At 38.6% G+C, this 26,270-nt stretch overlaps 3 protein-coding genes across 3 annotated transcripts; 2 read left to right on the top strand and 1 right to left on the bottom strand.

Annotated features, from left to right (window-relative positions):
* Positions 1-1,157: 1,157 nt before the first annotated feature.
* On the top strand, positions 1,158-5,886 carry LOC113337513. The gene is made up of 3 exons (XM_026583183.1): positions 1,158-3,698; positions 4,717-5,024; positions 5,127-5,886. Exons 1-3 carry the CDS (start codon positions 1,348-1,350, stop codon positions 5,486-5,488), a joined length of 3,021 nt encoding a protein of 1,006 aa, XP_026438968.1. The 5' UTR covers positions 1,158-1,347; the 3' UTR covers positions 5,489-5,886.
* Positions 5,887-9,759: 3,873 nt separating this feature from the next.
* LOC113337514 (growth-regulating factor 3-like) lies at positions 9,760-11,526 on the top strand. Its single transcript, XM_026583184.1, has 4 exons — positions 9,760-10,066; positions 10,154-10,348; positions 10,435-10,762; positions 10,955-11,526. The coding sequence occupies exons 1-4, from the start codon at positions 9,847-9,849 to the stop codon at positions 11,406-11,408; spliced, it is 1,197 nt and encodes a 398-aa protein (XP_026438969.1). The 5' UTR covers positions 9,760-9,846; the 3' UTR covers positions 11,409-11,526.
* A 43-nt stretch (positions 11,527-11,569) lies between these two features.
* On the bottom strand, positions 11,570-22,049 carry LOC113337512 (pleiotropic drug resistance protein 2-like). Its single transcript, XM_026583182.1, has 25 exons — positions 21,592-22,049; positions 20,701-20,921; positions 20,248-20,337; positions 20,012-20,130; positions 19,694-19,893; positions 19,396-19,554; positions 17,369-18,684; positions 17,163-17,283; positions 16,945-17,033; positions 16,732-16,816; positions 16,346-16,636; positions 16,171-16,261; positions 15,180-16,080; positions 14,919-15,079; positions 14,729-14,832; positions 14,465-14,636; positions 14,172-14,356; positions 13,739-14,071; positions 13,369-13,659; positions 13,203-13,286; positions 12,985-13,118; positions 12,674-12,901; positions 12,407-12,578; positions 12,054-12,308; positions 11,570-11,963 (listed from the first exon to the last, which is right to left on the bottom strand). The coding sequence occupies exons 7-25, from the start codon at positions 17,770-17,772 to the stop codon at positions 11,691-11,693; spliced, it is 4,374 nt and encodes a 1,457-aa protein (XP_026438967.1). The 5' UTR covers positions 17,773-18,684; positions 19,396-19,554; positions 19,694-19,893; positions 20,012-20,130; positions 20,248-20,337; positions 20,701-20,921; positions 21,592-22,049; the 3' UTR covers positions 11,570-11,690.
* Between the last annotated feature and the right edge of the window lie 4,221 nt (positions 22,050-26,270).

Here is a 26,270-nt window from a genome sequence, read left to right on the forward strand (position 1 = left end):
CAAGTGCACCGATTCTTGCGAGAATCAATAGCAGCTTGGAAGGTTTATTCAGTCACAAATTGTGTGACTTCCTTATTAATTATGTGAAAATGATTCGACAATCCTTGAGCATCACACATTCTTGGGTTCCCCGTTTTTTTCCGCGAACATTGCAATAAAACTACGCCAAAAATGTTGATAACGTCGATTTGACACGATTTTAAATATCATTATGGATAACTTTTCTTGATTGAAAAACATAAGATCTTACAAATAGTAGAATCCCCTTCTTGAATACACATAGGACCAGAAAACTCTAAGAGATATTTTTCATGATTAGAGTGAGATTAGAAAATAATAAAAGTGAAATAAGAAAACACCAAGGTGAAGGTGTGATTTTGGAAGTGAAAAGAGTTAAATTTATACACGAATAATTTACAGTAGTTGAATGAACTAGCTATTGCCGGCCTAGTATAGGTAGATCGTCTCAACTTGAGCCTATCGTCAGCCTAGCCTTGGCCGACCGACTTAGTTTCTACCGCTCGTCTCAAGATCTGTCAAGATGTGCAAATTCTCAGATTTAAACGCTTTCCCATCCAGTTTCCTAATTTACCTGCTCGTCTCAGTATTTATCGACCCCACTGACTTATCCTTGTTGATCCCTAATTTACCTGCTCGTCTCAGTATTTATCGACCCCACTGACTTACCCTTGTTGATCGAAATTCAATGTATGTATTCTCTCTGTTTTTAGAAAACGGACATACCATTTTTCCAGTTTGACATATTTTTAGGTTAAAAAGATATAGCATCTCTTTTCCAGAATCGAACAGAGTACTAATTATCTAAATTAGTTGGGCTGGTGGCATCATTTCCCAAATCACCGTAGTAACTAGGAACCTTTTTGAGCCGATGTGAGCTTGGTCCATAAAACTAAGGCAGTATGACAAATATAGATGAGTATGGCACTCCTCCAATGACCACCTCCTGAAATAACAAATCTTATCGGACCCCACTTTTCCCAATTTCTATTAGGCGCCACCATCACCAATGATTTTAAAATCTAGGGTTTCTTAAAGAATCTATCTACAATCGAAGAGACACTAAATTTGGAAGAAGAACAGACGAAGAAGAAGACTTGAAGATGGATTCTGAAATTTCAATCGAAAAGGTCAGAAAAAGTCAGATGTTACCCCATTTATTATAATTTGTAATCTGTGGTTTTAATTTTCCTTAGATTTGATCTTGTAATAAAAATCAAATCTGTGAATTTGCCCTTCTTATTATAGTTAGGGTTTACTGTGAATTTAGTGTATCAAAAAAACTTAAGTTATTATCATTAGTGTTAGAGTAATTTAGAGTTATTAGAAATGCGATCCAGAAAGATGACATATAGGGATAGATCTCTATTAGGCAGGAGAAGGGATAATAATGATAGTAGAAGACCAGATCACTATCATACTCGTCGCGGTGTTGCTGATGATGAAGGTGAACCTCGATATAATGATCGAAGTCCACTGGCGAGGCGTGAGGTGAAGAGATTGAGTTCTGAAGATAGGTTTAATGATCGAAGTCCACTGCCGAGGCGTCCTGTGAGGAGATTGAGTACTCCTCCTGAATCTGGGAGAATTGTTTTTCGGGGTGGTCGAAGCAATTCTCCACCTCCTCAGAATAATATCCATAGAGGTGGTTATATGAGGCGTTTTGATGGGGATAAAGAAGATGATATGATTGTTGGTGCGAGGGGAAGCGTGCGCCAGCAGCAGCAGCCATGGAATCGTTCGGAGTTGGATGAGAAAGTTTCACGAAGAGGGGGTTTGTCGATGGAATACAGGCATGTTAATGATGAGGTGAATCGTAGTTTAAAGCAAGTGGGTGAATCTGAGAATTCTATGCAAAGATTTCGGCATGAAAAGGAATATCGGGGGATTGGTTCTTCGTCATTTGATGGGGGGAAGAGTATGTTAGTTCCAAAACCTATGTACTTTGAGGATGGGACTGTTCGGACATTCTTTGCACTGCCTCCAGAAGGCAGTAAAAATAGAGACTTTCTGCCATCATCGTCTGGAATGACAAATGTTGGTCTTCACAAGGATGAAGAACTTCGGTACAGAGATCAAATACATTCGATGAAGATGCCAATGAGAGAAACTTTTGGTGAAGCCAAACCCGTATACGATGAGCAACACTACAGTGTGCAAATGCATCCAAGTAGGGTACATACAAGGGAATCTTATGATGAAGAACTGAAACCTGTGTTATATTCAAGGGATGCTGCTTATCCTGTGGTACCAGTTTCTCAATCCAAGACCTTCGGTACTTCATCATTAAGCTCCGGGAAAGAAGATGGCGTAGGTTCCCGTCTTCCTGTAGAAGGATATGGCAAGGGCGTTGGAAATTTTGTGGACTCTTTAGGGCGTGATGCGAACATTTCTGCATCGCATTCTGACCCCACAAGAGACGAAAAAGATTCAGCATACTACCAGCGGGGTGTGCGTAGTCCTCTCAGGCATGAGCATCAGGATTATTACCACCCTGAACTAGGAAGAAGAAAGATTATTGACTCAGGATACTCGGGCGATGAGTTGTATAGAAAGATGCCATCAGCAACTCAAGGAGATTATCGTAATAGAGAGTTGTTAAAGCCAAGTTACATGGATCTTGATCAAGTTGATGAGTTCTATAGAGAGATGCCACCAACAATTCAAAGAGATTATCACAATAGAGAGTTGTCAAGGCCAAGTTACATTGATCTCGACTTTGGAAGATCCAGCAGAAGTACGAGAGAAAGTGACTTGTTGGATCATTATACTGCACGTGGTGAGCCTGTCTCAGACTACAACAGTATCAAGAGGGCGCCATTAGTACCAATGCAAGATAGGGACTTTGTAGGTTCCGGAAGTAGCCATCCTGAGATTGGAACAAGAATATCTGCCGGCCGTAAAGTCACAAGTCTGGAACAAGATTATGCTTTCGAAAGAGAGGCAATCTCACGCTCTTACAGAGAAAGATTAATAGAGAAAGCACCACCAGAATTTGAGTCGGATATGCATGATATTAATTTGAGCCCCCGACGAAGATTGAGAGTTGAAGAGGTAGATAACTATGACTCATCTGAGCGGATGCTCCAAAGGGATTACATCATGGAGGAGGAGATGAGTCGGCGTTACCCTGGCAGTACATTATCAAGTGGTAGGATTATATCTAGGCGGATACAGGAGCCCACCAGCAGTGATATACGAGGAGATGGTGCTAATCCGGGTCGCTTATCCTTGTCTGAAAGATTGAACTTTGATCGCCACCAATATAGAAAAGGTGGAAAGCCATTCAAAAGACTGACCACCATTGGAGCGTCTTCCTCTGATCGCTTCTCAGACCATGCCCAGCCGCGAACTAGTGGCCATGTAAGCATTAAAAAACGATTGAGATCTGGTCCTTTCAATTCACATCATCTGGATGAAAGAATGGACTCACATAAAGGGCTAAAATCTAGAAGAAGAGCCCTAAATAATCCGTTTGATAGTCCGGGTGCAAGCAATGGTGATGCAGTGGAAGATGCATTTACTCTGAAGTCTGACGTCCCTGAAGATTCCGAGGAGTTTAAGCTTTTGGTACAAAGAGCTTTCCTTCGATTTTCTAAACAGCTGAATGAGAACCCATCTCAGCGAAAGCGATACTTGGAGCAAGGGAAATGTCGTGTGTTATGCAGCGTATGTGGCAGGTGTGTCTCTTATTTCATGATTTGTTTCTGAAAGGGAGCACTTGATACTCCCTATATTTTGATCCCAGAAGTTACTTAATCGTACTCATGATGCTCAAAGTGAGTACCGACTGAGCTAAGTAGTATTCTTGCATATATTCAAGGGTCTTATCTTGTGGGTTTTTCGAAAGTAGACATTGCTTGAATACTTGAATTGGATAAATATTTGGAGATGAGATCATGAGACGATTATGAGGTATTAGTACCACCACTCATTTTTAAGGCTGAGTGCACATATGATGTGAATGACGCGGACTGAATATATTAAATAATGTCTCTCTTCTCTGTTCGAAAATTGACATCACAAGGTAAGTCTGAGAATTGAGAAGTGTTTTGAACGAATGAAGATCCTTTTTGATTTACTGCTATCGTAAAATGGATCTTAATCAAGTAGCTCTTTAGGATATCCTGCGATTCTTTTTGGTGCTGAGGTGGCATTCAGGTAGGATTTGGTTTATGGCTTGGGAGATTTGTTTGTGGATTTTGCGGCGATGCAAACTCGAAGTTGTCATGGTATTGCATATGATTTTGGGACAGACGGTAGTCATTGGAGGAGTTACTATTCACCAGAGAAGTACCCTTTTTATCCGCTTCCCTTATTGCCGTCTCCAGTTTGGAAGTCCTCGTTCTTGGAGCCACTTGTGGTAGCCTGTAGGTGACTGGTGATGGCATAGAGCCTGTAAGAAGGCCTTCAGGAATATTCTATTGCGTGACTGTCAGCATTTAGCTGATGGGATGTCTTGCAGGATCTCATTTTAAAACACTTGTGTTTTTTAACCAGGCTTCTCTGTGAGAAGCTGTTGCATCCGAGGATATCCCTACTTTATAGTTTCTGATGGAGTCGTAGTTTTGTCCCTTTCTGTTCCTAAAAGTTCGCATAGTGCACACAGGGTCTATTGTCAGTAGTTTATTACTATGCTATGTGTTTTATCTCCTTTACTCCTCTTGACGCTCTTTTGACCCGCCTTTGTGGTTTCAGCCTCTCAAAAGAGTTTCCGGACACACAGAGCTTAGTCAGACATGCCTTCACGTCTCTCAAGGTTGGATTAAGAGCAGACCACTTGGGTCTTCACAAAGCCCTTTGCGTCCTGATGGGGTGGAAGAGTTCCGAGGTACCTGATGGTAGGTGGTCCCTGCAGGTCTTACCTGAAGCCCAAGCATTATCTCTGAAGGAAGATCTCGTTTTGTGGCCTCCGCAAGTCATCATCCACAACTCCTCTATATTGAACGAGAATCCAGATGAAAGAAAGGTCATAAAAATTGAAGAAATGGAGGGCATACTCAAAGGTCTGTATTTTACTTGGTGCTGCTAATGCCATTGTCAGCAACTAATTTTCATCTTTTGGGGTTCAGTATTGTAAGCCCATTTGTTCTCTCTTTAAATTGTAGATATGGGGTATGGTGATGGGAAAACCAAGGTTTGTCGTGGGAAGCCAGCAAATCAAAGCATTATGGTAGTGATTTTCAATTCCACTTTTTCTGGATTGCAAGAAGCACAGAGGCTTCACAACTATTATGCAGATAAGAAGCGCGGGAGGGAGGATTTCTTGCGAATCAATTCCAAAAGTGGAGAGAAAAGTGAGGAAGCACATGGTGAGCTAGCAAAGAATGTGGGTCACGATGTCCTATATGGGTACATGGGAACTGCAGAAGACTTGGATAAGCTGGATTTTGGGTCAAAATCGAAGTGTATTGTGAAGAGCAAGAAAGATATCCAGGCCATTGCAGGTGCTCCTCTCGAAACTGATTAAGAAGGTAGGTATGTTTTTTGCTGACTACTCGTAACTCTCTTCCACGTTAAACTACACAAACATGAAACAACAGCATCTTTTAAGGCCAGGGATTCCCTTTTTGATTGATCGTATGAAGAAGTGAAACACTTGCTTACTCTTCTGTGGTCTTATTTTGGGTATTTTATATACCAGTTAATCTCTGCTATGCGCAGCTCAAAGTGTTTTTTTTTTTTGAGAAACAGATACGTATAGCAGAATAATACAACCACCTGGTCCATGACATCATTGTTATGCATTTCTGATTTTTTTGTTATGCAATAACAGAGAAAGAGAGCTTTTCCGTATGGGGATATTGTAACCAATCATAAATCTATGAAATTTATCTCTAGCAATGTAGTTGGTGCTGTTTATTTTCAGGGCAAGTTGTGTATGTGGGGGATCACCAGACAACAACATAGTACTGATTAGATTGTTGGACACTAATGTTTGAGTTTCAACACTTTCTCCTTGGAAACTGTTGGGTTTGAACCTATCTTTTCTATTACTGAAAGCTGAATAATGTTCACTTTGAGTTGTTGTTTTCAAAATTCCCCTCTCGAGTCTATTCTTTCGGCTTTTCGTACTCTAAAGTCGATATAAGGACCACCAAAAGAACTGATGCATTATTACCTAACCGTAGCCGAACCCCCTTTGAATGTATGGTTAACTTGGCGTTTTATAGCTTTCCCTTGTTTGAATTACAGCTCGTTTGTTGAAATCATCTGTAATTCTTCTGCCCGTTGTTGTTTGTTTCTGGTTACTTGTAACTGAATTTTAATGCTCGTTTGGATCTGAGTCAAAAGCAGAGTGTTTGCTTTCATGCTTTTCATCTCTTTTGTCACGTTCAGAACTTTTTTGGGCCTTACTGGATATGTATGTATAAGTGTGTGTGCAACTTGAGAATAATGTTTCTTCCACTTTCCATCTTTGCGTAAGAGTCTGTGCAGCGCAGAGTCTACTAGCCATCGTGCGAAAGTTACAAGACTACCAAGCTTCCTTCTTTCACACTGGCTAAATTTGTAGCAGAGAAATTACATTTTTTTTGTTTTTTTTTTTTCTATATATCAATTCATCTTTGCAATTAGTTCATTTTCCTGGTAGAATACAAGTAATCAGTCAGTCAATTCATATAAAACAAAATAATCACGAATTTCTAATCAGTAACTCCTTATCATTACCGGTACGTTTCACGAATTAAAATCTGTTCTCCTAAATTTGCTTTTGATTTCGGAGGCTTTGACCACTTTTTATACGTATACGGGTAGACCGTAGCTGTAAGGGTACAATTTTGTTTAATCACGTGGTGTCACGTGCAATACGGACGGTAAAAATATTTATCACTTTTGGTTTTTGATTTTTTAGTGGTGTCTCTATTCCCGCGTGCAAGGGTAAAAAGCGTTGGACCCACGTGAGTAAGAGAGGAGCTGTCTCTTCTGACCACCAGTAGGTGGTGGTGGAGGGGGAGGGATATGACTGACTCATACTTTAATTTTTGTGTCAGACTGTCTTGTTTCATTCAATTCCTGCTCCTTGGCTGTTTCCTCCTCCTCCATAACGGAAAGCAGCTTCTTTCACCTCCAAAATCCGGATAACAAACAAAAATATCAATTGCATCACACAGACGTGGAAGAAACAAATGTGTCTAGGTTACACGTACAGTGCATAGTCATTAGTCACCCATGCGTAACCGAGTTGACAACCTTCCTCAACGGGGAGTCCTGAATTCCTTCGGACCACCTGGCTCGGGACTGAGTTGAAACGGAGTCGTCCCTTTTGACTCAAACTCAGAAAAAGAGGAGGTTGCAGCAGAGGCATAATGAAAAGATTAGAGATTGGGATTAGGGAGAAGAAGAAAAGAGCATTGAACAGCAAAAGACCTAGAGAAACCAGTACTTGTTGTCTTGGATAAACCCAAGTTTGTCATGTACACAACTTCACAAAATCCTCTGTCATGAACCCCAAAACTCGAGACTCTTACCAACCACTATTATCTTAATTCATTCCGAGTCCCTATTAATTTTGCTACTGTAATCTTACATTCTCAAGTATTACTATTATTATTTTCGGGCGTTTTGAATTTTGTGTCCATTTCGTTAATAATCTTAATATAATCACAAGTGTGGGTCTTAGGTTTTGTTAATAACACGAGAGAAATTGCAATGGGACTCCACTGATCACTAATCAACAATGAATCAGAGTTACCTCTAAGAAAGAAAATAAATAAATAAATTATCTGACCGATCGGACTACCGACAACAAATATGAGAAAGACTTCTGACGAACCTTTGGGACGATCATGTCGGGACATTGAGTCGTTGATATCATTCTAATACTACTATTTGTAGTTTTAGCAATAAATGAAATTCACAAGGGAAGCGACTTGAATTCAACCCCGTAGCTGTTGGGTGAAGTACAATAATTTTATTTTCAACTCCTGTGTTGGGATTTGATGATAGAAGAGAGAAGTGGAGGGGGAGCAGTAGCCTCGAAGCGAGAGGTCATTTACATTATGATAACAACAAAAGATGTTGCCTTAGTTGTTGGGTTGTTCAGTCATGTGGGAGAGGTAAGAGAGGAATAGCTAGACCCACCACCACCACTAGGATAGAGCAGATAGATGCTACCACCACCACCCCTCTCAAAGGTCTCAACCTCCCCCTCCTTCCGTTAACAAAACATAGGTCCCGTTCCCCAATATCTGACATTTATGATTTACCCTCAGATGTCTGTCTTTTTTGTCCCTCTATTCTATTTTTACTCCACCCTTTGTTTTATTACCTCTTTGAATATTTACCTTTTTACCCCTCACACCTTCTTTTCCATCACCAACCAACTTGAGATTGCATATTAGAAGCAGAAATCAATTACAGAAATCAAAACCGACAAGAAATTCCCTCGTAGAGGTTTAGGATTTTTGTTTTTCAGAAATACTACCAATGAACGAAATTTATCGGGACTGTACAAAAATATACTGTAAGATAAGATAAACTGAAAAATTCTTTGTCTATATGCTACTTGGTATCCTCCCAGTAATATGGGACTCTAATTAGCAGCTTTGTTATATTTGGGTCCAATGTCTATGTTTTGTAAAAACATCACTAGATCCCCCGTTCATCAAAGTAATTTCTATGTTGAGTTGTTTTGGCAGTTTTTTCACCACCTTCTTACAACCCATCAAGTTGAAAATAACTAACCCAATGACCGAAAAACATGACACACTAGAACTTCAAACCTAGATTCATAGGGAGTGACTTGGAATGTCCCAAAAGTACCTGTACTGTGAGGTAATTTATGTCTTCTTTTTTTAACCTGTAAAATATCTATGAAGAGATAATTTAATTTAATTTAATTTTATGGAATATCTCGATTTTTGCATATAAAATTAATAGTACAATAAGGTACATAGAAATTGCTGCAAGTAGAAAAAGTAAAAACCAAAAAAACAAAAGGTTCCTTATGTGAATACCCAACAGAACCAAGGGTATAACCGACCTACAAAAAATATAGAGACAAACAGAAAACCAAACAGTGAAGATAAAATACTTTGCCCCTGAATGAATAATCAAATCACTAAAGTGGGGTAGTAGGTCTACATATCTCAACCGTCCATTTTCCAACTTTTGATCCCACGGTTTAAAACCCACATTACCTATAAAAGACCAACACAATTTGGTTACTCCATGAAGACTCATTTCCATGTCTCCCAAATATCAATCAAATCAATCATTCTGCAAACCTATTACCGGGTCCCACACTTTTGGTCCTGATTCAATCTGGACCGTTGATTCATCAGAAATGAAACTGAAGGATGAGTAGAGGAGTGCGGGTCCCACAGTCAATGTATGAGTCCAACACGTGGCAGAACAATTGTTTTTTTAATTAAGAGAGATAATGACATCAGCTACCTGACTCAAGTCAGACTGTGGGAGTCTGTCTTGTCTTCTTGAGAGTCTGGTTGGATTATTAAACAAAGCTCAGAAACCGAGGCTTCTCCAATGGCCAAAAACAAACTTAGCAGGCTTTCATTGTCAATAGACACCAGCACCACCGCCCACCACCACCTTCTGACTCTCTCATCTTTACTTCTTTTAGACACACACACACCCTTATCTGACTCATGTCAGTCAGACAACAGATTTGAAAAAGAAAAAACACACTCACTCACACTTATCTGAAAACTCCATTCAGATAAAAAGTGTATTTAAGAACTTTTATTGTTGAGAGCTTAAATATCTCTGATAGTAATCTGACTTCACTCACCAAACCAAGAGAAACTTTTTAAGAAGGAAAGAAATATCTTTAAGTGTGAAAACTTGAATTTGTTTTTACATTCAGAAATGGAATATGATCATCTGAATCAATGGAGAAACCAACAACGTCAGTTAGAACAGGGTTCTGCAGCAAAGATACCAAGAATAGGAGTTGATTCTGATCATACTGAAACTGCTCTTCCATTGTTTGTACCTGAACCATCAGCAGTTAAGATCAGTAGTTTGTCAGCATTTCCTGATTCATTAACTACTACTGCTGTTGCATCTCCTTACAACAGATTTCCTAGTAAGTTCTCTCTTTTGTTCTTCTGTTTCTTCTGGCAAGATTTGAATCTTTTCTGAAAAATGTTTTTTATTTTTTTTTGTTGAACAGGATTGGGAGGTGGGTTGTTTAGTATATCACAATGGCAAGAACTAGAACTACAAGCGTTGATTTTCAAGTATATGTTAGCTGGTGCTGTGATTCCATCTGAGTTGCTTCATTCCATTAAGACTAGCTTTATTAATGCTCCATCATGTTGTCATTATCCTCATCAACAACTTTACCAGCATTACCAACCTGCTGCAAGTAAGGGGTTTTCTTGATTTTGTTTCATTTCAGGGTTCATTTCTATTATTTAAAGTAGTACTAATGGTGTTTTGATTTTTTTTTAGTGATGCAATCAGGGTATTGGGGAAGAGGGTCAATGGACCCAGAACCAGGGAGATGTAGGAGAACTGATGGGAAGAAATGGAGGTGTTCTAGAGATGTGGTACCCGGTCAGAAATATTGTGAGAGACATGTTCATCGAGGCCGAAACCGTTCAAGAAAGCCTGTGGAAATTCCCACACCCGCTGCAGGTGTTGGTAATGGTGGCGGTGGCGGTGGCTTAAGGATTGCAAATGCTACTATTGCTTCTTCACCGGCTTCAATGATGTCTGGTGGTTCTAATTTTAGTCTTTCCGGTTCGCCTTCTATTGAGCTTCTTCACCTTAATCAGAGGTACTAAAAACTTTCGATGCCTAATTTTAGACACCGATTTTCAAGAATATATCTTGTTTTAATTTGTTTATTGGATCAATTAAATGTAGAGGAGTTTCGGCCTTGGATTAGCACTTATCTTAGCTTGTTAATTGATTTTAGAACTCTGTGTGGTGAGTTGTGCAATGTTCATTGACATCATTTTCTCTGTAGATCCTCAGAGAACAGAGTAGGAAACCATGACAATAACATGTCCGGGGAAGCAAAACCTGATGGCCAAGTTCTCAGACATTTCTTCGACGACTGGCCGAGATCGAACCAGAAATCTAATGGCGGCCTTGGAAACAATTCAAGTCCAGCAACTTCGACAACCTGTCTTTCAATTTCAACTCCAGGGAACAACCCGTCATCGGATTTCAGCTTAAAACTTTCCACCGGTAATGTTGACGAACGTGATCAAAGCAGAGAAATGAACGGCGGAGGAGCTGAACGGCGTCAAATGAATTGGGGTGGTGGTTGGGGAACACATCAAATGAGTTCCATGGGAGGAGGACCACTTGCTGAGGCATTACGTTCCTCGTCTATTACTAATTCATCTTCACCAACGAGTGTGTTGCATGAACTGCGACGAGGTTCCATTTCTGAAACTAGTAGTGTGAGCACCTGATTGTATTAATCATAATTTTGTGATGTTTTAAACAATTAGAATTCCTTGGTTTTCTTGGCTTAGCGTGTCTCATCTTCTGTTCTTTTCCATAAATTCGTTTCGTGTTGGATTTGTTTTACCTGGCATTACTTTTGATTCTCATTTCTTCTGCTACTGCATTATGGACCTGAATTTGTTTAGTGTGATGAAGATTTACAATAGCTAGCATTTCAGTTGCAAAATCAGAAAAAATAATTTACAAATCAAAATCCTGTCAACTTAATAACTTGATATAGAATTTGGTTATCTTCTCTGGAAGTTGAGGTACTTGATTCCATAAGCGAAAACAAAGAAGAAGGCGAGGACGAAGCCGATGTGAGCCAAGACAACCCATTTAAGGAAGTCATATTCAAAACCCAGATTATCCTTCAAGTAACTTTGCACTGTTGGATTGACTAACATCCCTGGAATCTGCAACTCGTTGGTCCTGTCGCCGACCTGAGATGTCACTAGACCGTAGAGAGTCCAAGATAGAGGTGACGCCCAGTAGTACCACCTCCACCATATTGGAATTTGCTGCAAATACCAAATACCAGATTCTGATTGAAGTAGTGTTGACAAATTATGTTAGTATGTAATATACAAAGGATTCGTGAAATCACTTACCGTCACTGGAACCAGGAAACCGGAGAACAGATTCCAGAAACCTAAGAAAAAGGACATAGCAACAGCAGCAATCTCAGGAGCGGGAGTCATGACTACGCACATCATGCCATACATTGTGAAGTAGATGAAGCACATGAACATGAAGTATAAGAAGTAAAAGAACTTGACTGCCGTGAACGGAAATCCAATCATTGCGAAGAGCAAAAGACAGTAAATGAAGCTTTGGATGAAAACATAGATCACTTCAATAGCCACCTGCAATAGAAGATGCTCAAAATTAGTTCCCTTACAGTTGAAGCGTCAAGTTCACCAGACAGAAAGGATAAAAAAACGCTTGAAAACTGTTATCTTACCTGTGCAAATGCGTAGGGCAATGGTGCGTACATCCCCGCAGCTCTTTCACGATAGAAAACTGTTCTCTCAACTGACACAATAGACTGAACACTATTTGCGTTACCCGCACCAATGAATAGACAAGCAGCATACATAGCTCCAAGAAGATTTTGCAGATCTTGTTGTTTGGACCTGCAATATATAAAGTAGAACGAATTAAGCTCCAGATAAGAATTAGACTCTTCGCTAACAAGCAAACTTGTCCTAGTAACCGCCTGAACACTCACGTTTTGTCTCCTTTGCGCCAAAAGATGATACCAAACAGAACACCATTCACCAATGTTGTGAGCAATCGGCTTGCATTATATTTTGGGTTCCTCCAATATGACCAATGTTGTTTCCAGAAGCACACTTTGCATTGAGTGATATAGTCCTGAGAATACTCCGTCGGGAAGTGAAGGTCTTGGGAACCTGGCGCAGGAGTGCTTAGCCGTTTGATGAGTTCTTGATTTTCCCTGGAGCGCATAAACATAACGATTCAATACGTATAACACGATATTTCTACATTGGAAAAAAAAATGTATTCCATCCCACTTACTTATAAAGGCTGGAATTGGCATAAATTTCTGCAAAATCTACATCAAGCTGAGCTTCCATAGAAGCAGAACTAACTTCGAGCATCCATGTAGCAGGATTGTATCCATCCGTAATTTTTGGAACTCCTTGGATCGCCTGCAAAATGTTACGTGTTAAGTACCGTAAACATTTTCTAGTTATCAACTGTGGGTGGCAAAAAATGTAAAAAGCGGGACTCACTTCAAAATATTCTACAAGCTTGTGTGAACGAGTGCCGAGTGATCCAGCATAAATGACTTGCCCACCTATCTTCATCAATAAAAGCTGCAAGCACAACCATGTCAACTCAGAAGGGGCATTATAACAGCTAACTCCAGGAGAAATTATAGAATGTCTTAATTCAGACCTCGTCAAAAGCTTCGAAAATGTCAATACTAGGTTGATGGATTGTGCAGACAACAGTTCTCCCTGTATCTACTGTGTTTCTCACTGTGCGCATGACAATTGCAGCAGCCCTTGCATCAAGACCTGACGTTGGCTCATCCATGAAAATGATTGATGGATTGGCAACCAATTCTACGGCTATGGTGAGTCTCTTTCTCTGTTCAGTTGAAAGACCATCTACTCCAGGCATACCAACCAGAGAATTGCTCAATGGATGAAGCTCAACCAAATCCATAACCTCATCAACAAACATCTGAAACACGAGGAGAAAAGAATACAGTCAGTACATTCTAAGTTACAGAAATGGGATTCACCGCAATGTGCATGCATACCTTTCGTGTTTCTTTCTTTACATCAGCAGATAGACGAAGCCAGGCTGAGTACAATAAAGATTCATAAACTGTAACATGCGGTGAATGGATATCATTCTGTTCGCAGTAACCACTAACTCGAGCAAATGTTGCTTGGTTCTTCGGGTACCCGGATATGTTTATTGTTCCTTCAATGTACCCTCCGGTTTTCCTTCCTGCCAGAACATCCATCAAGGTAGTTTTTCCAGCTCCACTAAGACCAACTAATGCTGTCAGTATACCAGGTCTGAAAGCCCCACTAACATCTCTTAACAACTGGAGACGGGTTTCGTCAATTCCTTGGCTCTTCACTTCCTGGATAACAATAAGCACACAATGAGACATGCAAACTTTTGGAACTACACATGCCATCTAAGATTCTTTGACTAGAGGCCTGGGTTAACAACTGACTTACAGCAGGCATATCGACATAATAATTGACATGGTTGAATGCAAGTGAAAGGGGCTGAAAAGGTAGCACCATTCCTCTTCTTTTTTCTGAACCAGTTGAACCCGTAATATCTTGCAATGTGACATCCTTTGGTTTCTTCTTATCATCGTCATCCTCATGCGTATTCAAAGCCTTAGAGTCGCCAGAAGCTGGAAATCAATTTTCGGGAATGAATAGTTGATACTAAATTACTAATGTTATTGTTTTTTCAATTACATAAACATAACACCAATGTAAGTCAAGGATGAAGTGCTTACGGCTTAAATAGGTTAGTGCAAGAATGAAAAGAAAGTTGAAGAAAACCGAAAATGCAAAGAGTGCACCAATACAAATCCAAAACCAATTGTTAGTCAGAAACAAGCCTCTGGATTTGAGAAGGGCCTTTCCAACTGTGGATTGACCAGTGAGGGAATCAACAATAGGTAGAGGCTGTATCAGAGTAAGAAAAAACATGCATGTTAGTATGGGGACATCTATTCCGCAAGAGGCATAGCGCTTTTGTGCTACGCATGAATTCATACCTTGTCCCATCTTTCATCAAGGAATTCGTTTATGGTAATGGCATTTTGACCATACATCATAGGAGAAGCATAGACTGCCCAACTCATCCATGAGGGAAGATCATCTGCAACACCGAAACAAATTTTTGTCTGTTAGGTACATACCACAACCTACTACAACAATTGAATATAAAATCGGATTCCAACAAACCTTTGGCAACAATATATCCTCCAAGTACAAAAACAAATAAGATTGATAAGGTGCCCAGAGTGTCCGCAACAGCCACTGTTCTTCCAAGTGCTGCTATGAAGCGAAAAAGAGCTAAAGCCATCTGATGCACACCAAAAAATGCCAAGAACTGTCGGAAAAACCTGCAGTAGTTGAGCATTTGGCCAAATAAACAAGTGTGAAATGCCCTATTGCCATTGAACTGCATGAATACTACTATAATAAAATGGCAATTGCACTTACCTACTGGCTGCAGGAGCAAACCCAATCGTGTAATAAGTAAGAATGATCCATAAACCTGACTCCATCAAAGAGATTGGAATCCTGAGGATCCAAATTGGTAAAGCATAAGCCCATGCAGGGAAGAACAGCAAATCTCTCTGCTTATAGAACACAGGCAGTGCAAAGACAGTCGTACTGAGCTCCACTACCCCATTGAACATAACTTGAATCAGGCTGAAAAATAATGCTCCAAGAAACTTTCCTCCACCTTCTATTGTACCCACTTTCATTTCTGTTCTAAAGAACACCGTAAACGTAATAATTGACATAAATGTTATCTGGCTGATTTTAAAAACATATAAGAAAGAGTTGCGTTTCATCAACAACCATTCCCTCGAGAAGCATGCCTTAAAGAGTTCCTTGTTGGAGATGCCATACTTTGAATCCACTAATGCAGCAGGATGGGCTCTAAATTTGTCATATGGAATTTTGAGTTCCGCTGAAAGTTGTTGTCCAATGTGGAAATTTTTAAAGCACTGCGCAAATTCCGATACTGAGATGTATCTGTAAGTTTCTTCTCTATTGCACCAATACTGTTCTTGGTCTTTCTTTGAAGTTACCTCTTGCAGAAAGTCAGCAACGCCTTTCCTTTCAGGGCATGTGAATCCCATGCATTCGAAGAATTCAAGAACATCTTCGCGGGGACCTTGGTAAACAATCTCACCCTCGGAAAGTAGAATAATATCATCAAAGAGCCCAAATGTTTCAGGATCCGGTTGCAAAAGAGATATGACCATAGTCATGTCCATGACATGAACCATTTGTCTCATGAACTTAATAATCTGAAACGTAGTCGAACTGTCTAGCCCGGTTGATATTTCATCCATGAAAAGAGCTTTTGCTGGACCAACCAACATCTCTCCTGAATTCAGAGAGCGCCCGAAAACCATTATAGGTAGTAAGTCCAGGATAAGCAATTTCCTAAGCATTTTTATTGTGAATAAACACATACCGGTTGTCACACGCTTCTTCTGACCTCCAGAGATACCCCTTTGCATTGCACCTCCCACCATAATGTCAGCACAAATATCCAACCCAAGTATCTGTCGTAAAACAAATGAAGTTGCATTGGCCGGAACTTTCTTAAAGACGGAGAGAAGTAGAGGTCACCGTTTGAACTAACGAACCTTAAGAGCATAATCTGTAATGAAACTGCTGTCTTGTCCTTCTACGGCTGTCGCTTTCATGTATGTGTCGATCTCAGGATCTGGCTTTATTCCTTCCTGCTTTTCTCGTCTTGACAACTCTGTCAACATGTCATATCTGGTTCCAACTCCTAAGCAGCGTCCGGAAAAATCCAACGTTTCCCTGACTGTCATCTGTGCATAGTGAAGATCATGCTGGCTAATGAATGCAGAGGTTCTCTGAGGGATGAATTCTGAGAATTCGTGGCCGCAATAAGTAATTTTTCCAGTTTCCTGTTGAATGCACAAACATGACAACATTAGACATGCATGAAACAACACAGTTCGTACATACATAAGTAGAAAGAGTTGGGAATACATAGAGAGACCCGTAAACTTCTATCAAGCTCCCCTGCAAGTGCTTGCAAAAATGTTGTTTTCCCTGATGCTGGAGGTCCAAGTAGCAATGTCAACCTGGAACATCAAAGTGGAGGATATTGAAATGCACGTATTGCACAGGAGGAATTTGCAATTTTATCATAAAGGCATACACAAATTATCCTAGAAATAGAGAGACCATGTTCTATTGATTGGTTGCATACCTTGAAGGTTTTACTACTCCACTCAATTCACGAAGTATCTTGTTAACTCTTTTCTTAGACGGTGAACATCGAACAAAACCAAGAATGGTCTATCAACAATAAGTGGGAGAATAATAAGTTATGGTAGACAACCGGAAAAGAACCGTTTTATTTGATTGTCACAAGAAAATTCCCTAGTATTGCAATTATACAAACTGAGATCTCAAGGAAAAGATTACTTCAATGGCGTTCAGCGAAGCATTGAACAAAGTCGGGAGTGCTCTGCTTGCAACAAATGCATCCCCCTCTACTGACAAATTCTCAAACCGAACTTCAATTTTAGGAATTTGAATTCCAACCCTGTCTTTCACAAACCCAGCATAATCATCAAGAATCGAACAAGCACAATTTCATGATACAAAAATGAGAAAATTCAGGAACAAACCTGTCGATACGATATCTAAGTCTGTGAAGAAACTTTTCATTATCTTCTTCAACAACTTTAAGTATACTATCCATCAACTGTTTCTTGTCTTGCAACCCCAACTTCGCAACATCAACTTCATTATGCCGCCTTCTTCCGCTCCCCGTAACCTGAGAAATAACTGATTTTCTAACTCTATCATAAGTCGGTAACCTTTCAATTGCTGCCCATACCAATTCTTCTTCATCTTCTACACGCCTTGTACTACTATGAAATCCGTCAGAATTTGGTGCTGTAGTAAAAACTTCTCTTACACTTGACGATGCCCAACTTTTTTTACTTCCTCCTAATGATGATCTTCTACTCATTGCTCTTGCTAAATTTTCTCCTCCACCACCACCTAAGGCTCCTCCTACATTCGCCATGCTAAAAATATCTTCCAGTTCCAAAAGAACAACTTGAAATTCAGAAAAATCTCATTACAACACCCGCAGAAGTCTTCAAGCTTTTTTACGCAGCTAGTGGCAGTCCTGGATCATGTTTGCAACCTTTCAATCCAAGAGGATGAAAACGAAACACCTTCAACTCCAAAGTGTTAATTAAATTAGTTAGATGGTAACCGTTGGAATAACGACTTTTTTTTTTTTTTTTTTTTTGCTTTTCTTCTTTTCAATCAATAATGGCACCGCTGCTCATTTTAGTCAAATGTGACTGACCTATCATTAGTGTGTCATGCATTTATGAGTACGGGCCTGCCTCCACCTAAATACTTATCTTCTACATATCTTGCTCATTAAATCCAAAATAGCAGGGTCCATACATACCCTATCTTCTCCGCCACTTCACCTAAGGGCGCCGGCCAGCCTCGACCAGGCGTGATAAACTTCTTCTAATTAAATGTGACCTAAAAAAGAATATGGTGGGTGGTTTTTTACAACATTCAATACTTATATTGATTAGCTGATATACAAAACAAAATAAAAAAAAGATTAAGATACATCAAACAACTTATACGGCAATGTCAACCTCAAGAGTTGGAATGCATTCCAACAGTAGCCATGAAATTCCTGCCTGCCATGTACACAGACAGACTGGAATGAAGCTCCTAGGCTATGTTCTGTTTTAACTTTGCCTTTTTCATTTGTAACAGATCATTTGTAACGTCTTTTGCCTAATGTGGCAGCATAGTCATCCCATCTTGGACAACTTAATTGTCCGCTCTGTCTGAACTTGTTGGTTGCTTCCTCCATTTCTTTTAGGGTGATAGCTGGCGACCTGTATCGTCTTTTGACGCATGGTCTTCGATGATTCGATTGTGGTATTACAAAGACTTGAACCTATAATCAAGTGCACATTTGAGTCGGTGAATCACAATTACAAACACAATAAAAAAAAACAAACAAAGAGAAGACAAGACAAACACGTACAATTAAAGAACCAATAACAAACATCAACAGCATATCATGGAGACAGGTTATATGCCAAACTGTAGGAGAATATTGACCAAGCGTATTCCTGATAAACAGTTTACTGAATATACCTACAGAAATGACTAAGATCCATAATTCAAATGAACGCAAGAAAAAGAAAACAAACAGTTTATTATGGAGACAAATTACTAAAAGTTATTGGCAATTAGTCTCAGTGAAGCACTCAACAGTATATCACTGAGACTAATTGCCAATAACTTTTAGTAATTTGTCTCCCAGGTTTTACTATAAAAGAGAAGGTAATCTTCTTCCATCTATCGGTGCTTTAACCACCGAAATTTACTTAAGGTAAAGTTACAATTGGTTTTCAAAAGAACCAGGAGCTCTTTAAGAAAATTATTACCATAGAAATCAATATTCTACACTTCCATGTGATGTATCAAAAGAAAATTGCACCTAATATTACATTTTACATGCATCCCAAACAACTTAAATAAATTCCAAGTAGTAACATCTAGTAATCATCATAAAACAGAACAACAAACAAAGACAGAAATACTGTCCTAACATAGATTTTGTACTTAAGAGGATGCCGAAGCTTGTAGCCATCAAACTAACCTTGGTTAAAGTCTCAGATGCAACTCGTGACGTATCAAAAGAACAATTTCCAAATGTGTGCATCAAACAAAGTCCATCTGTCGTCGCCAATAATTTTACTGTATTATCACTTGCAGCTACAGCTAATAAGGTTCCCTTTACGCGGACTCGTGGGTTTGGCTTGAAACAGTAAGATAGAAAGATTAAGACTTAAGCAATTGATCAGAAAAAGAAACATCAAGACTTAGGCCAGTACTGTTAACATTCAAAAACATGGTTATATGGTTTACATTTTACATAGACTAAAGTAAGAACTCACTGGTAGGCCTCCAACAGCATCAATAGTGGTTAACAGGTTTATGTCATCCATATCCCAAATGTTGGTTGCAAATTCATCACGTAAACCACGCGTAGGCTTGAGATAGCTTTATCGTGGGTCACACCAGTGTCGACATCTATCTCCTTTAGGGAGAAATCCATGGAGCGCTGGGTCTAACAATCGGATTGTCACAGTAAGACCTACACACCCTTAAATTAAAGTTAGAAATGACCATCATGTAGATATGACGTTGTTCATCATCTAAAAGTAAACCACCAGTTAATAGCTTTTATGGAAGCTTAGTGGTCGTGAGAATACCATCCAATGCATGGAAGATTCTTTCAAAGTCAAATCGTTGGTAGGGCAAAAGCAAGCCCGATGCCACTTTTCTATGTTCCAACATTCCCACCATTATAATTTGTCTAACAACCTTCAACCTATGATCAGAAGCAACGGATTATTACACCACAAAAGAACATAGAGAATTAAAAAGGTTACAAAAGCAGTGTTTTTATGAATGTATTGAATTAACTAGACAAAAATGCCATATTTACCATGTGCTCTGTCCTACAAAGTCCAATTCGTTGAGCAGTGAGCACGACCGTATCTTGTTGTTATTCAGGAATGTCTGCATTTGCCATAACCTATAAGAGCAACCACATTAGTCATACTGAATATTTACTTAATAATTAATTTAATGTTAAATTTTGGGGTACCATGTTACCCAACCAGTATCTTATTTTCCTTTTTTTTTTTCACTCTCTTGTGCCAAATGATACATTTCTTAATTCTTTTCCACTCATCCTAGTTTTGGTAAAACCCATAACTCTTAGTCCATCTCTACCACTCCCCGCCACCTCTAGTTACTCATGTTAAAAAAACAGAAAGTGATAGCCGAGATGGGTAAATTTACAATGGAATTAGTTCTCAAAATGGGGGACTGAGCATAAAGATTATGCAATAAATTCCTTCTATCTTTGCTAACTACAATTGCTGCTAATACTTACAGTGCTGAACTTGGTTCTGCAGAAGGAGCTGCTCTCCCAATCTTCTTTCCTAGAAAGCTCTCACGAAATGTTGGAAACGATGGTTTTCCGACATCAAGAACAACAGTCAATAATACTCTCCGGATGCAGACGCAAATTGAACTTCTTTTCTACAATTGTGTTGGGCCGGGTATATATTCTGTCGGTTCTTCAGAATTCCACCCCCTTAGTAAGCTTAAGTGCTTCAGTTAAAAAGAAAATCTATTAGTACACATGCCAACGCTCAATGCACAGAAGTACTTTGGATGTAAATGAAAATTACGCGCTAAGGTCTTATCTTACTACGACACTGCAAATATAATTGAGTAACTAATTTAGTCTAGCTTGTACACATACTAACCAAAATGACGGCCTTTAGATTATCGGTTGCCATTGGAAATTCAAGAGTACAACTCCTCTTGAAGTTGAAGAAGTACATCTACCAAATCAACCTCCATTTCATAACTCATGCTACTGTTAATGGTTGTCGCTCGATTAGCCTTGTGATGACAGCGGCACATAAAATCAACATCCATTTCCTATTTTTGAACTTCGTTTTTGGCCTAAGCAGCACATATATCAACAAAATTTGGAAATTTGGGTTTTCTATCTTAATCATTATCATGAGAAATCAATTTCAAACAACAAATACTGGAATCAGACAATACCTAGAACACAAAATTGATTAAAACGTAGAAATCAATTTCAAACATAAAATCAGATTGAGTTGAGCTTAATCATATAGGCCTACTACAAAACCCTAACCGTAGATAATATCACCGTATTGAATGACGGACCCTAAAATTGGAATTTGAATCGAGGAAGACAACCTATGGAAATGACTGAAGTTAGTACAGAAGAACAATCGAATACCTGGAATCAGAGATGTGGAGGTGGTAGGCAATAGTTGAGATTTCTACACCGAATGTTTTAGGGTTCAATTCGACTAAGCCACATTGACGGGAATTCTGCCTCGACGCGAATTCAAACAAGCAAAAGAAGTCGAAGTTATAAGCAAAAAAGTCGATTTGTATTGCTACACCTAACTTGCACTTTTTTTTTTCCAAGAAAAAATTCTCAGAATGCAATCCAAAGATTCGAAACACCCACGGTTCTTACGGTTTTGATACCATAAATGCTTCTGTTTCTCCCAAAGAAGAAGTTGGAAGCAAAAACGTTCATTTTTCTGCTTGTAAAAGTCATTCTGAAATTTTACATTCAAACTAATTTCTTGCTTTTTAATTTCTAAAAATTATAAAGTCATTTCGGGATGTGCATCCAAATAAACTAAAGATAATGGGATGCTTCCACAGTCGTCTATCTTAAGATGAATAACTTGAACTCATTATTAGAATTGTTATCCATCCATTGTAAGTGACGACAGCCCGGTAAAATTAACTTTCCAGCGTCAACGAGGAGTAACTACTTTATAAGACTAGGTCTTACTATCCTTCTCAAGTTGTTCCTAAGTCACTTTCCACGTCAATTTGGGAAGAGCCTAACTTCAGCGGTGGTTTTCTATTTGAATTGTGGACCGACAATGATTGTCCGGTTATTTTGGAGAAAAGAAACAGACGATGGTTGTCCGTTCTCTTCTTTATGTCCCCACTTACGCAAAAATGTCCTTCATGAAAAATGTTCGCCTATGTCTTTAGTATAACGTGTTAAAAGTGCATCACATTTCATGTTACGGTCTAAGAGAGATGGCCTCAAAACTGATATATGTCAATAAAAACGTGACAAAAAGCCATTAATAAATTTGACTAAACCTTGAAAACTACAAAAATCAGTAAAGAAATTAGAAAAAATGTCAAAAAAAAATGTAAGATGTTTGTCTATATCCTCAGTACTATAACGTGTTAAAGGTGCGTCACATTTCATGTTATTTTCTAGAAGATATGGTTTCAGAAGTGATATATGTCAATAAAAGCGTTGCAAAAAGTCATTTATAAGTGTGAATTGAGGGGAGTAAGATTGTTTCTTTCATTCGATAACCGAAATCAGAAAGAAACAACTCATACAAATAATAAACTCTCAACGTATACAACACACGAGAGACCCAGACACCTTACGAGTGATGGAACCAAACTTTGTAATTTGGGGGTCTCATTTCATGTTATTCTTTTACCCATATCTAGAAGAATCTGAGGTAAGAACTCTAACACCCACGATCTCCTGGCAGTGGATTTATTTTTTACTTCATATGCTTGTTTTGGATGAACTAGTTTAGTAAGAGACAAAGTCAAAAACACTAAAACGAGACACACAAGTCAAGGAAATATAGACCAGGCTGAACTGATTGAGTAAGGGTACAAGGCGAGGAAATATAGAATAGGTTGATCACTAAAACGAGATACGCAAGTTACCACTAGAAGGAAATATACATAAGTCGTAGAGATATAAATCATTATCATGACTACGCGATCATAAGTCATGGAAATATATCATTGTTATAGTTATTATATGTGAACAAGTAATGTAGTCTGGAATAGTCAATGCCCTAATGCTCAAGGTATAGTATACTATATGTGAGCAAGTAATTTAGTCTGGATTACGAAAACTCAGAAGTTGCATGTGCTACTACATCTCCATCTCTTGATTCTATAATATGTGCAGGTTATTGGGTTTGCAAAATATGAAAGTCCAATATGTCGACATAGTGACTAATTTGAACATGTCCACAAATCTTATCTTTTATTTGTTAGAGCACTGCTCGGTCGAACTCGCAAGCGTTGTTATCTCAAGCTTGTTTGTCAATGTTAGTGATCAAAACTATAAGTCTTGATTTCTAGTCTACTTATAGTGATGTCTCAAACTAGGATAGATTGTGTAGTTGAGCATTAGACTTCACGACGTTCATCAATTGAAGACGAATAACTACTAAGGGGAGCTTGTGGAACTTCATCAACAAAAGGTATATGGAGACAAAAACTCATCTATCACTTGGAAAGTCTATTTCTACTTTATCTCATATATTGAGACAAAAGTTGTATTACAATATAGTATTCGATTATGCACATTTAAGATTTCGAGCTGAGTTTAACTCGCTTACATATTTCTCGAAATATGTGTTGGTAAACTTTCGCTTCAACCAAGTTCATCTTATATTCTTGACGAAAGTCAAAAGATGATCATGTGAAAATTGCCGAGTAACATCTTACATGGTTTGTATGATACAATCATTTGGTGTAGACTTGGAATGTTTCGTTATGATTATTTCAATAACTTGAAAATTGCTTTGATGCTAATAGTGTATGAAAACGGCTATTGTCATCCTCTAAGAAATTTTCAATGATTGAAATAGAGTTTGGAATACTTAAGCATCATTAGATTATGAACATAGTATGCATTCTTTCATGTATGTGATCCATGACCGGAACTATAGTATGCATACCCGTATGCGTACATGTTAGTTGTAAAATTCCGGGTACCTAAGTACACATACCCGTACGCGTACTTGCAAAGGGTTTGGGTCCGGAAATTTCTGTTGTGTTTGGAAGTATGCGTACCCGTTTGCATACTGGCGAACCCAAACTCAGACCGGGTACTTAAGTATGCGTACCCGTTTGCATACTTGAGTGGTTAAAGTTCTAAAATCGGTTTGTTCTTTGCAAACCGTGACTATAATGTTCATGAATTGATTCGAGTGAATCAAACCGATTTTGATTCAATTGTGTTCTTGTATACTTTTATGAGAATATAGCAATTGAACAACTCTATAACTAGTTTCATTTGAGTCATTTGAACTAGTTGTGGTTAAGTTGAATAAGGTTTATATGAGAGTTTTCATATAGCTAACCTCGGTTAACTACTATTGAGCCAACATAGTGTACACGTTTAGGTACGGTTACTCAAACCTAAATGAAGGTACATTTCATTTGTGTATAACAAGCTAAGTTCAATCTAATGGTTGAAAGATATTAGCTTGAGTCTAATCAGGTTTTCATCTAACGGTGAATATTTAATGTGTTGTTACCAAGGTAACTTAGATTGCAAACCCTGATTTGAAAACTATATAAAGGAGAACTCTAGCAACTGGGAAACCTAATCCCCACACCTCTTGTGTGATACTAGTTGCGACTAGAGTCGATTCTCCTTTGACCTTAGGTTTTTAACGAAACCCTATAAGTTAACGACTTAAAGACTTCATTGGGATTGTGAAGCCAGACCCAACTATTTTCTCTGTAGTTGTGTGTTCTGATCTTACTTTACTATCATGATTGAGTATTATCTTTGCCAAGATTTTCTTGAGATTTATCTCTGATAGGTAAGATTAAAAGTAGTCACAAACATCTTCGTCTCATCGATTGTGATTCCACAATATCTTGTTTCACTACCATACGATTAAGATTAGTGTGAGGTGATTGATAATACTAGGATGTTCTTCGGGAATATAAGTCTGGTTTATCAATTGGTTCATGTGCACCTTAATTTATCAAAAGACGGAACAAAACTCGTAGGTATTTCTGTGAGAGACAGATTTATCTAGCTATTCCAATAGAATTTTCTGTGTGAGACAGATTTGTTTATCAAGTCTTCCACTTTGTGTCGTAGCAACTCTTGGTTGTGGGTGAGATCAGCTAAGGGAATCAAGTGTGTCGAATCCTGCTGGGGTTCAGAGACGTAAGGAGCGCAACTGTACCTTGATCACTGTGACATTGATTAGGGCTCAACTACATTCCATTCTGAAGTTCATTGTTAGTAGGCTAGTGTCTGTAGCGACTTAATACATTATGGTGTTCAAAGCTGGACTAGGTCCCTGGGTTTTTCTACATTTGCGGTTTTCCTCGTTAACAAAATTCCGGTGCCTATATTATTTCTTTTCCGAATTATATTTTGTTATATAATAGAAATATCACAGGTTGTGCGTTAAGATCAATCAATTATAATCCAACCTTTGGTTGTTGATATAAATTGATTGACACTTGAACATTGGTATTTGGTACCGTTCAAGTTATTTCTCTTATTCAATCGGGCTCGCAAATTCCTATTTGCTGATTGCAGATTGAATTGAGAAATTGAGATATAAACTCTTTGACATACTTTTCTCTAGATTGAGTCTGACTGTCTAGTTGATTTTCTTGAAAGTATATTGGAGTTTGTTTATTCAGATTGCCGAACGAAATATTGGGTGTGGTTGTTAGACCCCCGCTTTTTCATTATTGTTTAAAGATATTCCTAGGTACTCAATGTGAGATCCCAAACCGAAATATTGAAGAATATTTTGTTAAGTTTTTCGAATATATATGTTTTGTTTTTTCAAGCAAGCAAAACATATCTCTAAAAGCTATATAGTTGAGTCCTAGATAATATTGAGTTTTCCAAGAGATATTTCGGTATTACAGTTGGATATTGGTTGGAATTAGAAAAAACGGAACTTAGGTACTTATTGCATATCTCGAGAATGTGAAATTCCTTGGTGTCCAAACTACTTGGTTTATAAATATTGAAGTTTGTTCTTCTTACAAATTTATCCCGTGGCAAGAACTACATTTTATAGTCAATGATGTAGCCGGCTAACAGTATTATTCGGAATACTATCTTGGAGAGGA

This window comes from Papaver somniferum, unplaced genomic scaffold (genome assembly GCF_003573695.1).
Source record: "Papaver somniferum cultivar HN1 unplaced genomic scaffold, ASM357369v1 unplaced-scaffold_160, whole genome shotgun sequence".
NCBI classification, from domain to species: Eukaryota; Viridiplantae; Streptophyta; class Magnoliopsida; order Ranunculales; family Papaveraceae; genus Papaver; species Papaver somniferum.